The sequence below is a fragment of the Coenobita brevimanus genome, chromosome 24, assembly GCF_032717465.1.
Source record: "Coenobita brevimanus isolate Jiangsu-jjx chromosome 24, ASM3271746v2, whole genome shotgun sequence".
NCBI classification, from domain to species: domain Eukaryota; kingdom Metazoa; phylum Arthropoda; class Malacostraca; order Decapoda; family Coenobitidae; genus Coenobita; species Coenobita brevimanus.
The window spans coordinates 11,848,696-11,864,657 of NC_136977.1; the positions used below are offsets into that span (position 1 = coordinate 11,848,696).

The 15,962-nt window shown below is 41.2% G+C and overlaps 1 protein-coding gene across 1 annotated transcript in view; it reads left to right on the top strand.

The window, feature by feature from the left end:
• LOC145393552 (furin-like protease 2) overlaps window positions 1-15,962 on the top strand; it is a 758,736-nt gene that overhangs the window by 504,250 nt on the left and 238,524 nt on the right. Inside the window, exon 4 of the mRNA XM_080267702.1 lies at window positions 6,744-6,918. Coding sequence (XP_080123828.1) covers window positions 6,744-6,918 — 175 coding nt within the window. The remainder of the gene's footprint in view (window positions 1-6,743; window positions 6,919-15,962) is intronic.

Genomic DNA, 15,962 nt, shown 5'->3' on the forward strand with positions numbered 1-15,962 from the left:
TGGAAAAGCATACTGAACATACCTTACCACTAAATTGTTAGTAGTAGTAGCTCATGTAAAGCAGAAAGCTGTTGAAGTTGGTAGTAACTTTACAGAGACGAGATGCTCATACCCACCTACCTTACCTAAATTTACGTATCCTCTCACATTATTTGTTTTCCTAATTATTTACCTACCCATTAGCTTTCCTACTTCATTTGTTATTACTGAGTTGCCCACGTACTTACCTCCTTACAACATACATGTCTGTTTGCATACCTTCCCATGTAGGCTACATAGCAATTTATGTAAGGCGGCGGCTGAATCGGTGGACAGGTGGTCTGCAGTCCTAATGGGCTTATATTCGCATCCCGTCTGGGACAGACAACAGTTTCAAGATTTGAATTTCATAAAGCAGATTTTACTGATTTACCATAAGACCCGCCGACATGTCGTAAAAATGCCCCCGCAAATAGCAGTACACCAGTCCTGTATGAGACAGCTCCAGCATGTATTCAATATGGATGGTGGGTGTTAGCGCCGAAGTGGTGACATGTGGAGGTGTATGGTATGTAGGACGATTGCTCGGCCATGGGAACAGGCTGTGAAACCTATGCCTAGAGTCGGACACACGAAAAAAATATGAAAATAAATACCTGCCCACTCTTGTAGCCTACGTGCTTATCTGTTTAATTACCCATCTGCATACCTACTTACTTCCCAGCCAGCTTATAGATCTGCGTACTTATCAAACCATATTCGTACCATTTTATTAACACTTTAATGCACAGACCTGTATACTTATCTGCTTACATACCAGCTTGCCTACTTACATACTTATTTACTTTTCTGCTTACTTTTACACCTGCTTATGTACTTATCCTACCCATTTTTATACCAACGTTTATTGTTACATACCAGTTTGCATACTGATAAACATACCTTCTTATCAGCATTCCCACATGTACACACACTTACTTAAACGGAAAAAGTGTCGTTATAACTAGCACCTATTTTCCATAATTGCTATAATCGCCTTTACTTCCTCATGTAGTCACTTTTTTTCCCCCTCCTTCCCTTCCCCTTCCTTTCTTTCTTGTGTCTTCTTTCCGTCTTTGCCTTTACCGTCGTTTCCTCCTCCCCTTTCTCTTCTTTTCTCCTCTATTACGTCCTTCTCTTCAGTCCTCCTTCGTTCGTTTTTCCATTGTTTCGTCCTTCCCTCTCACTTATTCTTTTCCTTCGTGAGTGTCTCTTTCTTCTTCTGTTTCCTTCTTTCTCTTCTTATTCTTTTCTCTCTTCCTTTCACGTCCTTAGACCTCGCCTCTACCTGCCGTAATCGCCTTATCTCCTTCTTATGTAGCAACTTCTTTCATCCTCCTTCTGCCTTCCTTCCTTCCAGTCCTTGCTCTCTTCCTCCTTCCTTCCCACCCTCCCTTGCTTCCTTCTTTCCTTCCTTCCTTCTTTCCTTCCTTCCTTCTTTCCTTCCTTTATTCATTCACTCATTTTCAGTTTCATTTCTTTCTCCTTTTCCTGTTTTCCCGTTCTTCATATCATTTTCGTCTTTCTTCTTTTTTTTTTTTTTATTGGCCTACCCCGTATCGTCATCAGCAATATCTTCTTGGTCTGTATCTTTCTTCCTCGTTTCTTTCCTCATTTATCGCTTAATTTTTTATTTGCCTCTTCCTTGTGCCCCCCCCTCTCTCTCTCTCTTTCTCTCACGCAGCGCACACACACACACACACACACACACACACACACACACACACACACACACACACACACACACACACACACACACACACACACCTGTTATATACTTTTATATGCTCTTTTATGTCAAAACAGTATCAGTCTATCTACGGTACATCTATTCGTCAATCTCTCACACCAGCAACCACTTTATAGCCTCTCTCCCTCCACCCCCCCTCCCCTGTCCTAAGTACACAATCCTCTTTTCTTTATCCTTTTCCCATCTCTTGCTTTATCACCTCCTCTCTCTCTCTCTCTCTCTCTCTCTCTCTCTCTCTCTCTCTCTCTCTGCGTGTGGGTGTGGTTGTGTGCAATATATATATATATATATATATATATATATATATATATATATATATATATATATATATATATATATATGTAAAGATGTACAGTAATATACGAAAGTACTCACTGTCTCTATTTTTATATCTCCTTCGGTCAGCTTTATATTTCTTCTAAGTGGGATGAAGTTTCTGCATATATATATATATATATATATATATATATATATATATATATATATATATATAGATAGATAGATAGATAGATAGATATAGATATATAGAGTGTTTGTGTGTGTGTGTGTGTGTGTGTGTGTGCTTATTTATTAATTGTACGTTTCAGTATTTTCAGTTCTTTTCATCCCACTTGTTTTCTTCCCCCAACCGTTTTCTTTTTCTCGCTTTTCCCTGGAAACCCCTTTCACAACGTTCTTTCTGCTGTACTCCCTTCTTCCTCCCAGCCACCTTTTCTCTTTTTTTTTTTTTTTATTCATTCCTTCGTCCATTCATTATTCCCTCATGACCTTTATCCATCCTTCAGGTCATTCTTTTCATTCATTCTTCCCCCTTCATAGTTTCCTCTTTCCCTTTGCTTTTGCTCTTGTTCTTTCTCGCTCCTCATTTTTCCTCTCATTCACCCATTCTTCCATGCTGTAAGTTTTCTCCCAGAAGAGGTTTGTTTAGGAAAATACCAAAGGTAAAAAGGATGAGGGTGAAGGAGTGTAATTATGTGGAGTAGGGTACGTGGTGTTTGCTGTACTTGGATTTCTCTTGTCGTTACTTGACAGATTTTTGGCCTTTTCTCGGTTTCTTCACATTGTCTAACGGTAGAGGAAGACAAGAGTTCTAATCCATATCCTTCCAGTGGCACTTCCTCGTGACTTGCACCATATTCTAATTTGGCTATTTTGTTACAGCTCAGGATTCAAGATGGTATGATTGCAGTTTTAGGTCAAGTTCAAGTGAGCATAGTTCGTGTCGGGCATAAGTGTTATTTTGTAGCTTTTTTATTTTTTCCATACCCTTTGTGTTTTGACTGTGTGTGTGTGTGTGTGTGTGTGTGTGTGTGTGTGTGTGTGTGTGTGTGTGTGTGTGTGTTTCCTTTCTTCTGTCTTCTTTTCTCCAGTTTAAGCACCCCTCCCCATTTATCCTCACTCCCTACATCCTAATTTTCCATTTTTTTCTTCACTTTCTGCCTCCTTTTCCATCCGTCCTTCCTTCCTTCCATCGTCCTTTCTTTCTTTACACTCTGCCTTCCATCCAGTCGGACCGTCCTTCCTTCCTTCCTTCCATATTTTCTTCCTTCACCTCTTCAGTTTGAGAGTCTGTCCTCATATACTTCCCCTCTGTACTTCCTTTATCTGTTTGAATTTATTTCCTTGTCTTTCACCCTCATGTTAGCCTACTTTCTTGTTGCCTTATATTACCATCTTTCTCCATCCTTCCCTTCCATTGCCATCCCTCCGTGTTTCCTTCCTGTATTCCTTCTTCTTTTATTCTTCCTTCGTTCCTTTCAGACTCCCACCTTCTAAAAATACTCTCACTCCGCCCATTCATCCATTCTCTTCCCATACATTGTTCCTTTTATTCTTCAGGCCTTTTTCTCTGCTGTTATGTATTTCAGGTCCTGGCTTGTTCTCGTTACGTGATCTCATCCATCCATCCATCCATCCATCCATCCATCTATCCACCAACCCACCCATCCTCTTATCCAACCCACCCACCCACCCATTCATCCATCTGTACTAGCCTACCCCAAACCATCAGTTGTACGCTTCTTCCCCTCTCTCTTATTGATATTTTAGTTTTTCTTTCCATATATATTATCCTGTGTGTATATCCACTGATCCATCCAGCTGTACGTCCATTATTTCCTCCATACCACCCATTTTCCTATCTCTCTCTTTATCTATCCATCCATCCATCCATTCATTCATTCATTGTTTCATTCATTCATTCTTTCTTTCTTTCTCTTTTTCCTTTCATGCATTCATTCGCCCATCCATCCATCCATCCATCTGTCTATCCATCCATCCATCCATCTGTCTGTCCATCCATCCATCTGTCCATCCATCCATCCATCCATCCACTATATGCATTAGAATCAGTGTATCTGTCTCCCTGCCAATGTATCCATCTATCCACATACCTGCCTATCTCTTCATATTACTCCCCGCCAGTCCTTGCATGCATCTTCCCCTCTTTCCTTACACTTGCCTCCTTCACAGTGGCATTTGTTACATCTTCTCTTTATTCTTATAGCCCTTTATCTCCTCTTTACTCCTACTTCATTACTCTTGAGCTTCACTTTATTCCTACATTACTGTCCTTTATCTTCTCATTACTCGTACGGTATTGTCTGTTTTCATGTTCTCAATATTATTCTTTATCTTTTCTTTACCCTTTTATTATTATCTTTTATTCTCTCTCTCTCTCTCTCTCTCTCTCTCTCTCTCTCTCTCTCTCTCTCATATTCATATATATATATATATATATATATATATATATATATATATATATATATATATATATATATATATATATATATATATAATTTCTCTTCCCCTAGTTTCCTGCGTCCCCTCACCAACTTCTCCCCTCTCATTCCTCTTCCCATATCAGCTGTCTCCCCTCTCTCTCTTCCTATATACGGTTTCCCCTCTTCCTAGTTACCTCGTCCCTCTTCTTAGTTATTGCTTTTGTCTTAGAATTTACAGTTTTACTCTCCTTCGCTTTATATTTCTTATGTTCAGTCCCGGTTTGCATATTTTTTCAAATACTTTTAGACTTGTTCTCTTCCGATATTCTTTATATTTTTATTCTACAGCTTTCACTTTTTCGTTTTTAATTTTTTTATTTGCAGCTTACCAATTCTTCTGTGTGTTTTTATTATATACATTTTTTTTTCTTACTATTTACACCTTTTCGTATTGACACTTTTCCGTTCTAACTTATCACATCTTTTATTGTATACAGCTTATTCTTTCTTCTGTGGGCTTATTTTTTCCCATCTCATTTCCATCTTTTCCTAAATACAATTTTCCCATTCCTTCTTCCTCTTGCTCCCTTAGTTATGTATTCCCCCTGTTTGACCTCATTTCATCACCCCAGCTCACCGCCTCACCTTCTCAACTTTCCTCTTTCGCTTCTGTTCAGTACCATGACTTAATATTGCCATGTTCTTGCAGCCAAACGTAATGAAAGGCACGCAGTCTCCATTAACATTTTTTTTCTATTCTGCCTTTCATCCTTCTTCCCTTTAGCTTCGTAATGTATCATGTGGTATTTCCTGTTATTTTATTTCTTTCATCTCCCTCTCCTCCCTCTTTCCTTTCTCTCTCTTTCCTCATTCGCATCCCTTTCTTCTACTCTCATTTCCTTTCATCTCTCTCACCTCTCCTTTTCTTCACTCTTTAATCTCTCTTTCCATCCCTTTTCCTCCTATCCTTGCCGCTATTTCCCTGTTTAAACTTCGTTGCACGGACCTTCTTAAAGTAGTTCAGTACGATGGCATCCCCTATTATATTCTTTCTGCAGCCCAGCGATTTTACACAGCTGTGAAAATAAAAACACTGTCGCAGTAAAGAGGTTACAGGCATTCTCCATTAGCCTCAATATTTTTTTTTCCTTTCGCCCTTCTTTCCTCTCCCTAAATTCGATGTTCTCGGTGTTTATGCAATTTTCTCTTCGTTTCCTCACATATCTGCCACCACTGTCCCATGTCAACTTTGACCCTCCTGCTCGACATACCGGGTAAAGTAATTCATTACTCTCTTTATATATATATATACATATATATATATATATATATATATATATATATATATATATATATATATATATATATATATATATATACATGCTGTAATATGAACTTGTGTGCATGTTTTTGTGTACTTTTTTCTTGATCCTTTTCCTCCTTTCTTAACCCAGTCCTCCCTCGTCTCTCCCCCTTTCATCACCCTCTCCTCCCTGTTCCGGTCTCCTCCCCTTCTCTCCCCTCTTCCTCCTTTCTGCCTTTCCATGTCCTCTTTTATCCCTTCCTCTCATTTGTCTTCTCTCTCCCGTTTATCTTTTTTCTCCTCCCCTCATTTCTCTGCATTCTCCTGTTCATCTCACTTCTCTTCTCCTTTCACTCCTCTTCTCTCCGGCCACTCACTTCTTTCCCTTTTTCCTTCCTTTTCCCTCCCCCACCTTCCCTGTTTAACTGTTCGGATCAAGTGTTAATACTATGATCACCTGGTTTGGAACAAAATCTATTTCTATTTCAATCTCAATATAGTTTTAGTTAGCTCAGAGTGGATCGTAGGAGCTTAGGAATAATAATCTAACATTTTTCATTCTGTACAGTAAGCAGTGATACCTGAAGGAGAGGCCATTGTTCGGCTGCGACTTCAACTCTCTTCTCCCTCACCCATTCCTCGCCCATTTCTATTTCTTTCCTTCATCTTTTCTCTTTCTTTCCTTTCTCTTTTCTCCCTCACCTTTGTTTTGTTGCCAGGATCAAGTACTGTCATCACTCAGTCAGTCTTTCCACTCTCTCCTCCCATATCTATCTCCCTGTCCGTAGTGTAATCGATAGACGTAACCATCTTCCCATTCTTCATAGACGTGAACATGGGGCAACATTTTTTTTTTTTTTCCTATTCTTACCCCTCTTCGCTATCCCTTTCCTCTCCCTTTCCATCCGTCTTCCCTCTCTCTAACCTAGCTCTTTTTCTTCTTCTCCAGCAGGTTCCCGGACCCGCTGTACAATAAGCAGTGGTACCTGCGGGAGGGTGCGGTGGGCGGCTACGACATGAACGTTGGGCCGGCGTGGGCGCGTGGCTACACTGGCAAGGGCGTTGTTATCTCCATCCTTGACGATGGTATCCAGCACAACCACCCCGACCTCGCACAGAACTACGTGAGTGTGCACCTTTTATTTATTTACTTATTTTTACTTATTGTATTTTTTTAGTCTACGTCCTTTTTATTGGTAGTATCTTTCAGTCTGCCACCCACATCTCACCCAGAACAGTGTGAGTGTGATCTATAGTTTTTCGTGTATATGTCTTTTATTATCACGTACAGTTTTCTTTTCATTCTTCTTTTTCTTTTCAGTATCTTCCATTAGCACCCTGGCCTCATACAGCTATGTCAGTTGTAGACCCTTTTCTTGTTTTCCTTTTCTTTTTTTACTATTAACATTTTTTTGCCTATACGTACTGTACGTACATTTTTATTTGTTGGTATCAGTGTCTATTTTTTTTTTTTTTTTTGTCAAGTATAATTTTCCTTATTATTGTATCATTGTGTCTTAATATGGCGTATGTATTTACCTTTCTGTGTTAATTTTTTTTAGTAATGTGCTTTACTCCTGCATACGTAATTACTTTTTTTTTCCACTAAGACAAAAGCTCCTGGAGAATTGTATGATTTTTTTTTTTTTTTGATCGATGTCATTTAACATCATAATCGTATATTCTTTTTTTAATTTGAAGGATCAGTATCTTCCACTAACACACAAGAACTCGTGAAAAATTAAGTTCTTCTTGGTGGACTGATTACTTGTATCTTTATCATTTTTGTCGTCATTTTTATTGGCATTATCATCGTCATTGTCAGAAATCTTCAGTATCGCCATCTGCCTCATCATCATCATTACCATTATTCATTATAGCCATCACTGTTATCATCAATATCGCCATATTATCATCATTATCACCATCATAGCCATCGTATTCATCAGTTTAACTATTATTATTATTATTATTATTATTATTATTTATTATTATTATTATTTTTGGCTGGCTCGTGCTGCCTTTATTGTTATTCGCGTTTTTTTTTGCATGGTTTCTTTCTTTTGGTCCTCCTTCCATGCTTAATTGTGGGAGGCATTTCTAACTTTCAGAATTAACCGACTCTGACCAAACTTGGACACAATGACCAGTCTATTACCTAGTTGTGTTCGCAAGGTTTTGGTTGCTAGGCAACGAGTAGTTGCCTAGCAACGGCCGCTTTTTTCGTACTTTACACGTTTTGAGCTGTAGATGCATTACTGATGGGCGTAGAAAGCTCTGACTTATTTAGGTGTAATCTTTAGGTCATTCCCTATTGGAAGTATGCCATCTGTTTTCCCCTCTTTCCCTTAGTTTTCGAGTGGCAGCCCAGCGAAGATTGGGCTCAGCGTCCCTAGCAACCAGTACCGGTTTTCAAAAATGCCCCCCTAGTTCCCCAGCGGCTTAATGGAATTAGATGAAACTTTGCATGCTTATAGACAATGAATAATACTACAACTTTCTATAGTACACCTGTGTGCTACATTGGCCAGGTCGGGGGTCAAAGGTCATCAAATGCAAAAATGGTGAAACTAGCTAAGATCACGACCATGCTTGCGTGAAATGCTAAGGCTTCAACGATTGTTAAACTAAGGCCATGATTCTTGGGTGGAATGTTGCACTGAAGTACCTTTAGGAGTACCTCCATACAAAAATGACATTTCATGTCGAAACTCACCTCCAGTCACTGGCAGCGCCACCGAGAAGTTGTACCTCTGGTGGGCTATTCCTCGAATTTCAAGTTTCCTAGCTCCACAGTAGGTGGATGGAATCGAATGAAACTTTCCCTGTTTATAGACGTTAATGAGAACTGCAGGTGTGCTTCGTACCTGCGTGACGTGTGTCCGCCAGGTCAGGGGTCAAAGGTCATGAAGTGCAGAAAATATGAAAAATGCAAAAATTACGACCTTGTTCGCGCGAAATACAAAGGCTCAGAAGATTATTAAGCCATGTTCTTGATTCTTGGGAGGAATGTTGCATTCGATTACCTCCATATTGAAGTGACTTTTAGTGTCGAAACGCACTTCCGGTCACTGATAAAGCTTGATCTGCTTAGAGCTGGCCATCATCGCCTACCGGCTTATTATTATTATTATTATTATTATTATTATTATTATTATTATTATCATTATCATCATCATCATCATCATCATCATTTATCATCATCATCATTTATCATCATCATCATCATCATCAGTTATCATCATCATCATCATCATCATCATCATCATCATCATCATCCATCATCGTCATCAGTATCAACATTATCATCATCGTCATTACCGTATTCATTGTCGTCCGGTCTCGATCTAATCAAATGAGTTTCGTATCAGCGTCAGTAACTCATTCATTGTTTTTTTTTATTACCCTCCACCAGACAGAGTCAGAGGAGGGTATTGTTATCACAGGTGACCGTCCATAGATTTGGGGGTCTGGGCATAGAGATTATTTTTTTCCGGAGCAAATCTCAGAAAGCGTTAACTATAGTCATGAAATTTCACGAACTTAAGTCTTCCAGTGAGCTTGTGCTTTTTCATAGGTAGAATGCTGTGTCATAAGTAGTTTTTCTTTTAATAATGAAAACGTAAAAAAAAAAAAAAAATTCTCAGATTTCAGTGCGACCTTCTGTCTGTGTGTCATGCAGAGGGAGAGGGAGTGAAGGCCGATATGTGCATGGTTAGGTGTGCAGGGAGTGGGGAGTATGTGCTTTGTCAGATGGAGGGTTGCAACAATGTAGGGTTGATGATGGTGATAGTGGTGTGGTGGTGATGGTGTTGATGGTTGTGGTAATGATGATGATGGTGGTGGTGGTGGTGGTCGTGGTGGTGGTGGTGGTGGTGATGATGATGATGGTGGTGGTGGTGGTGGTGGTGGTGGTATGATGATGATGGTGGTGGTGGTGGTAGTGATGAGATGATGATGATGGTGGTAGTGATGATGATGATTGTAGTGGTGGTAGTGATGATGATGATTGTAGTGGTGGTAGTGATGATGATGATTGTAGTGGTGGTTGTGGTGATGATGATGGTGGTGGTAGTGATGATGATGATGATTGTGGTGGTGGTTGTGGTGATGATGATGATGGTGGTGGTAGTGATGATGTTGATTGTGGTTGTGGTGATGATGATGATAGTGGTTGTAACGATGAGGGTGGTGGTTTTTTACTTCTTATCACACTTCCGTATTCCATATCACTGATTTTATTGTCTTTGTTATACAGAGGGGGGGTTGGGGTGAGGGCCGTTATGCGCTTGGTTAGGAGTGCAGTGAGGCGGGGGGTATGTGCAAGGTCAGATGGAGTGTTGTAACAGCGTAGCGTTGCCTATTTTTTGTGTTTGTTTGTTATTTGTCAGTATATGCTTGCGTTCACCCAACTCTTCTGTAAAAGTGTGTATGTATTTGTCAGTATTCCAGTAGTCTCGGCAACAGCATCGTGATATGTAACACTACCCGTCACCTATACCAGACCCTTACGCAAAGCTGGTTGGCTGTCTGTCTGTTTATCTATCTGCCTCTGTCTTCCTGTCTGTAGCTGTCTGTCAATCATTTTGTCGATCGATCTGTTGAAATTTGTATGTCTCTGTCTGCATACAGTATCTGTGTTTATCTAGCTACCTGTAGCAAACTGTCAGCCTGTCTGTATCTGTGCATCTATATATCTGGTTTGTATGTGTATACGTTATATGTGCATTTGTGTGTGTGTGTGTGTGTGTGTGTGTGTGTGTGTGTGTGTGTGTGTGTGTGTGTGTGTGTTGGCAGACGTCCCAGTTGCACATTCCCTTAAATCAATCACCTTCGTCATCCTTGGTCGCACTCTCTTTCACCTTTTTTTCTTCTCGTGTTTCCACACCCCTGACCTTTTGCCACGACCTCGACCTTCCTCAGTTCTAAGAAGTAACATGCACACCACCCACTCCTTCTCACTTTTTCTAACGCTACCTGGCTACCTAATCATTATGTCTGTCTGGTACAGCCGATCCATCTGTTTATCTGTCCAGCATTCTCTATATTTTGTTTCTGTCCATTCATCTGTTTAGGTTTGTTATAGGTCATATTGTTTCTTTATCCATCCAGCTGTGCAGCCATCTTTATATCTTTCTTCTTGGCTGCCACTAAACGAACGCCCCACCGTATGAGAGAGAGAGAGAGAGAGAGAGAGAGAGAGAGAGAGAGAGAGAGAGGGGGGGAGGGAGAGAGAGAGAAGTCCATTTTGGAGTTGTAAGAAACAATGACCAAAGACATCACGATACCTCCGAGGCTTGTCGGAAACCGTGTTTAATCGCTGTACCAGTAGGGGTGGTGCTGGAGGGAGACGCCTTCCCGCGGTGGCACTGATATCACCGAACACTCACATGCTTATACAGACGTCCCTCAGTTCCCTCTCTCCCGAAAAGAGGAAAATAAGAGATGGATAGTTTCAGCCTGCAGTCCACCGGGTTCACTTTTAGACGAGCCTGGGACCACAACGACAAAGAGGTGACCCGTAAACTGAAAAAAGATTGTTTGGCGATAGGAAGAATAAGAAAAAGTATTGATTGAAGTGTGTTATCGTACGTAATATTTCCCCTTACTTGTAGGATTTATTTTATTTCGAGGAGTGAGAGAGGTTTAGTCAGATGTGTGAGAGAGGGTTATTACTTTTGAAGCGAGAGGGAATACGTGTTGCACTGTGGATTGAAGAGCGGTAGCAGAGGGAAAGTGATTGGAGAGAGAGAGAGAGAGAGAGAGAGAGAGAGAGAGAGAGAATGTATTTGTGTGTGTGTGTGTGTGTGTGTGTGTACGAGAATTAAATCAAGGAAAGTGAGTGAGTGAGTGACAAGGGACTGAATGACTGGAGAGAGAGAGAGAGAGAGAGAGAGAGAGAGAGGCAGTTCTCCCTTCCGTTTGATGTCCGTCCATTTAGTGAGCTGTGTATGACGGTCGGATATTTTGTTGGCAACGTCCATAACGTTGTTGCTCTTTCTCCCTCCCTCCCTCCACACCATCACCGATATCCCTCTCACGTCCCTCCACCATTACTTGTGCTCTGATTCCTCCGCTAGCCAGTCCGTGTTTCGCTCCGACTTATGGCTGGTGATTTATTCTTTGTCAGGGCTTAGTCAAAAATGTTATTGTGTATGGAATCGTGGAACTGCTTTACTCTGCCTTGTTTTATTTTGCGTCACGTCTCTCTATCGTTACTTGTGCTCTGATCCCCCTGGTCGTTATTTCGTGTTTCGTTCTGATTTTGGATGGGGATTTGTTCTTTGATAACACCGTGTAAAAAAAAAGTAGCTTATATCATGGAGATTCATTTATCATGTCCTCTCCTCCATCCGCGCGTTACCTTGTTGTTATATACTATACCTTATGCCATAGTTCACTCTGGTATACCCTGCCTACCGTACCCTACCCTACCCAACCCTTCCTAACTATACTCTGCCCTACTCTACCCTACCCTCTCCAACCCTACACAACCCTACCCTACCCTACCCTACCCTACCCTACCCTACCTTGTTCTACCCTGCCGTGTGCTCTGCCCTGCCAGCCATACCTAGTCCACCTCACCCTAGTCCCCCCCCTCCCCGACTCCTGACCCAGACGTAATCTGATCTCCATCATCATTCAAGACAATTTCGTGATCAGTGGTCTTAAAGTCGAGCTCCCAGATCCCAGTAGCGTGCCAGAGAATTGGGGCGAGTGGATGGGAGGAGAAGGTTATTGTTGAGTGCGTGAAAGCATAAGCAAGTCCCAGATATTTAACACTCAGTTGAGGAACACCTGTTATTGTTAATATGATCATCCTGCAACCCATGTTATGAAGTGTGGTCAGCAGTGAAGTAGAAATGTCAGACTTGTCCCATCGTCGCCGTATGCTTCAGAAATTAGTCAGAAATTGGTGGCTTGTCTACACCTTGGCGCTTTCAGTTTCATTAAGGGAAGGTGTGTGGCACGTAGGAGGACTGGTGGGCCTCAGGGAGCGGAGTGTCAAGCCTGTGCCCTGAGTCGAACACACGTGAAAAATAATACTTGCCGTTTTTTCTTCCTTATTCTACACCAATGTGACCATAAGTTTAATTTTTCTTAGCCATGAGAGAGAGAGAGAGAGAGAGAGGCCCAGTGCTCGCGCTGTATGTGTGTGTGTGTGTGTGTGTGTGTGTGAGAGAGAGAGAGAGAGAGAGAGAGAGAGAGAGGCCCAGTGCTCGCGCTGTATGTGTGTGTGTGTGTGTGTGTGTGTGTGTGTGTGTGTGTGTGTTTTAAAAAATTTTGTTCGTAGCCTATAGACAGCATGTGAGTTGGTGTGTGCGTGTGTGTGTGTTTGAAACGAGTGTCCATCAGCTCGTTTATCTTTGGTGAATGTAGTTGTGTTTGTTTTTTCAGTGCGCTTTTATGTACGCACCAGTTGTATGATTTTTGCCGTGTGTCTGTGTAGGGATGAGTTTATTGGTGTTCATGAGTACGATGCGTGTATGCGTCTGCAGTGAGCGTGTGTGCTTTTGATTCGATGTGCGTGTGGTGGTAGGTTCATGTGCGTATGTGGTATTAGTTATATAAAGTACGTCTCTGAAAGGCTTTGCGTATGGACTTCACAGAATTGTGTGTGTGTGTGTGTGTGTGTGTGTGTGTGTGTGTGTGTGAAGTTAAATATGTAAACAGTTTCCTACTGTACTGTATATACTCATTTGAAGTGCTATTCCTAAGCAAGTTGAGTGTGTACGTGTGTGGTATGCTTTGCGTGTGCGTGCGGTGGTACTGATGGAGTGAGTGCCACTTCTCACAATTCCTAGTTTCAAGTTACAGTGTTGGGAAGGGTCTGACTTTGAGCGCGAGCTCGTGCCTGCCTGCATGTTCTTATGTATGAATGTGTGTGTGTGTGTGTGTGTGTGTGTGTGTGTGTGTGTGTGTGTGTGTGTGTGTGTGTGGTGTGCGTGTGTGTGTGTGTGTGCAATCGGTAGTAGTGGTGAGGAGAAAATTGTTTGTCACTTCTGTGCATTGTGTGTGTGTGTGTGTGTGTGTGTGTCCGTCCATGCAAGACTTACCGTGGGCGACGCGGTAGTAATGCACTTGTATGTCTTACTCAGAGCAACACCTGAGCCACACACACACACACACACACACACACACACACACACACACACACACACACACACACACACACACACACACACACACACACACACACACACACACACACACACACACACACACACACACACACACACACACACACACACACACACACACACACACACACACACACACACACACACACACACTGAATGTCCCTTCCTACAACCACAAATCCTTCCCCCTCACCATAATGCATCCATCCTGGGCTAAGTGAAGTCCTCAGGTGGCAACAGGAATATAATAAAACAGGGTAGTGATGGGGTTGGATTTTCTTCCCATTAGTCAAGGGGTCTTTTTTTAACTGAATTCCTTGAGCCCAGGTGACGTCTTTTTTTGTTTATTCTTGCTGATTGTAGGAGTTTTATTCAGTATAAGGAAGTCTTTTTTAACGAAAGGCTGTATCAAACCCCTGTGGCTCGAAATGTCCATCCTAATATGAGTAAAAACGATATCCAGCCGCGTAGTGGTACATCCAGTGGTGAACAGTTTAAAATATTACCCTACCTGTGTGTCCCAAGGCAGATGAGGTACAGACCCACATTGTTGCTTGTCGGAAGAAGGTAAATGGCCCTGAACCTAACCTCTTCAATTCTTAAATCCTCGGTGGTTGTATGTTGTAATGGCGTTTGTTGAGGTGGCAGGCATAAATTTACATAATTAATTAGTTGCTTGTCGTGTGTCTGATACTGATAATGAAATTATTTTTATCGTCATCAGTAACGGTGCCAAAAACACTTGATATATGGAAAACTCTTGTAATAATGCAGCTATTTTTCCAAATATTTTTCCATGCTGTACATAAGACACGTAACGCAGGATAGAAAAAATGATCGTAATATCTAAAAGAACATGAGAAACTATCCAACAACTCTATTAATTACTGTAAGGAATGAGTGTGTTGTAGAGTACACACAGGATTACACTCTACTCAGATGACTCAGTGCCGGGGCATTGCCTACAACAGAATGAAAGTATCTGAAGATAGGCAGAACAAAACAGTAAAGAATCAGCGCGTCTGCATGGTATATTGATTATTTTGTGCAAAAAAATGGTCTTGTTTATATTTTATGATTTTTATGGAGGAGGTAAAATTATTATTATTATTATTTTTAATTATTTTATTATTATTATCATTATTATTATTATTTCCATCATCATTATTACTATTATTGACAAAAGACATACAGACAAGTACCCAAAATTACCCAGAGGACGAACAGACAATAAGAAGTAATGACCAGCCACATCAATCATACCGGAAGAAAGGCAGGAGATAAAAGACTGACTGCTTTTGAAAGAGACATTAGAAGAGAGAGAGAGAGAGAGAGAGAGAGAGAGAGAGAGAGAGAGAGAAAGGGGACACCGCGTTGGCTAGCGAGGGCTAAGGTACATTGAAAAAGATAGCGAAGGGGGACTAAGCGAGAATGAAAATAGAATTGAGGGAGAGTGAAAGGAAGCGAAGGGGGAAATGTATTGACCATAGTTAGTGAGGTAAAAGGGATGGAGAATGAAGATGCATGTGAGAGGGTCGAGGGAAAAGAGAGAGAGAATAGAGAGGGGAGGAGAGAAAATGCATAGAATTTGGTGAGAAAGAGGGGTAGAGAGTCGGAAAGGATAATATTTTGAGAGGGAGAGAGAGAGAGAGAGAGAGAGAGAGAGAACTGTTGGCTGTATGAATCAATACCACAACAGGAGTTTTAAATGTCTGGTTGGTTCTCCAGTGATGCGGGTGGAATGCAGCACTCCTCTCTCCCTCACTTCATCAGTCTTATCCTCCTCCTCCTCCTCCACTGTGCACTTTCCACATTATGTATACAGACGTCCCGTTAACTCACCGTACCCGTACATAATGCCATGCCTTAGTTATTTATTTATTTGATTATTCATTTTGCTTTATTATTTTCTCTTTTAGGTGGCCAATAGATAAAGTATTATAGAATGGAACTTTTCCTTCTCAGTCTTTCCTATGAAATTTCCAATATCAATTTTTCCATGTTGCATGGTGGTCCTTCTCACTTTT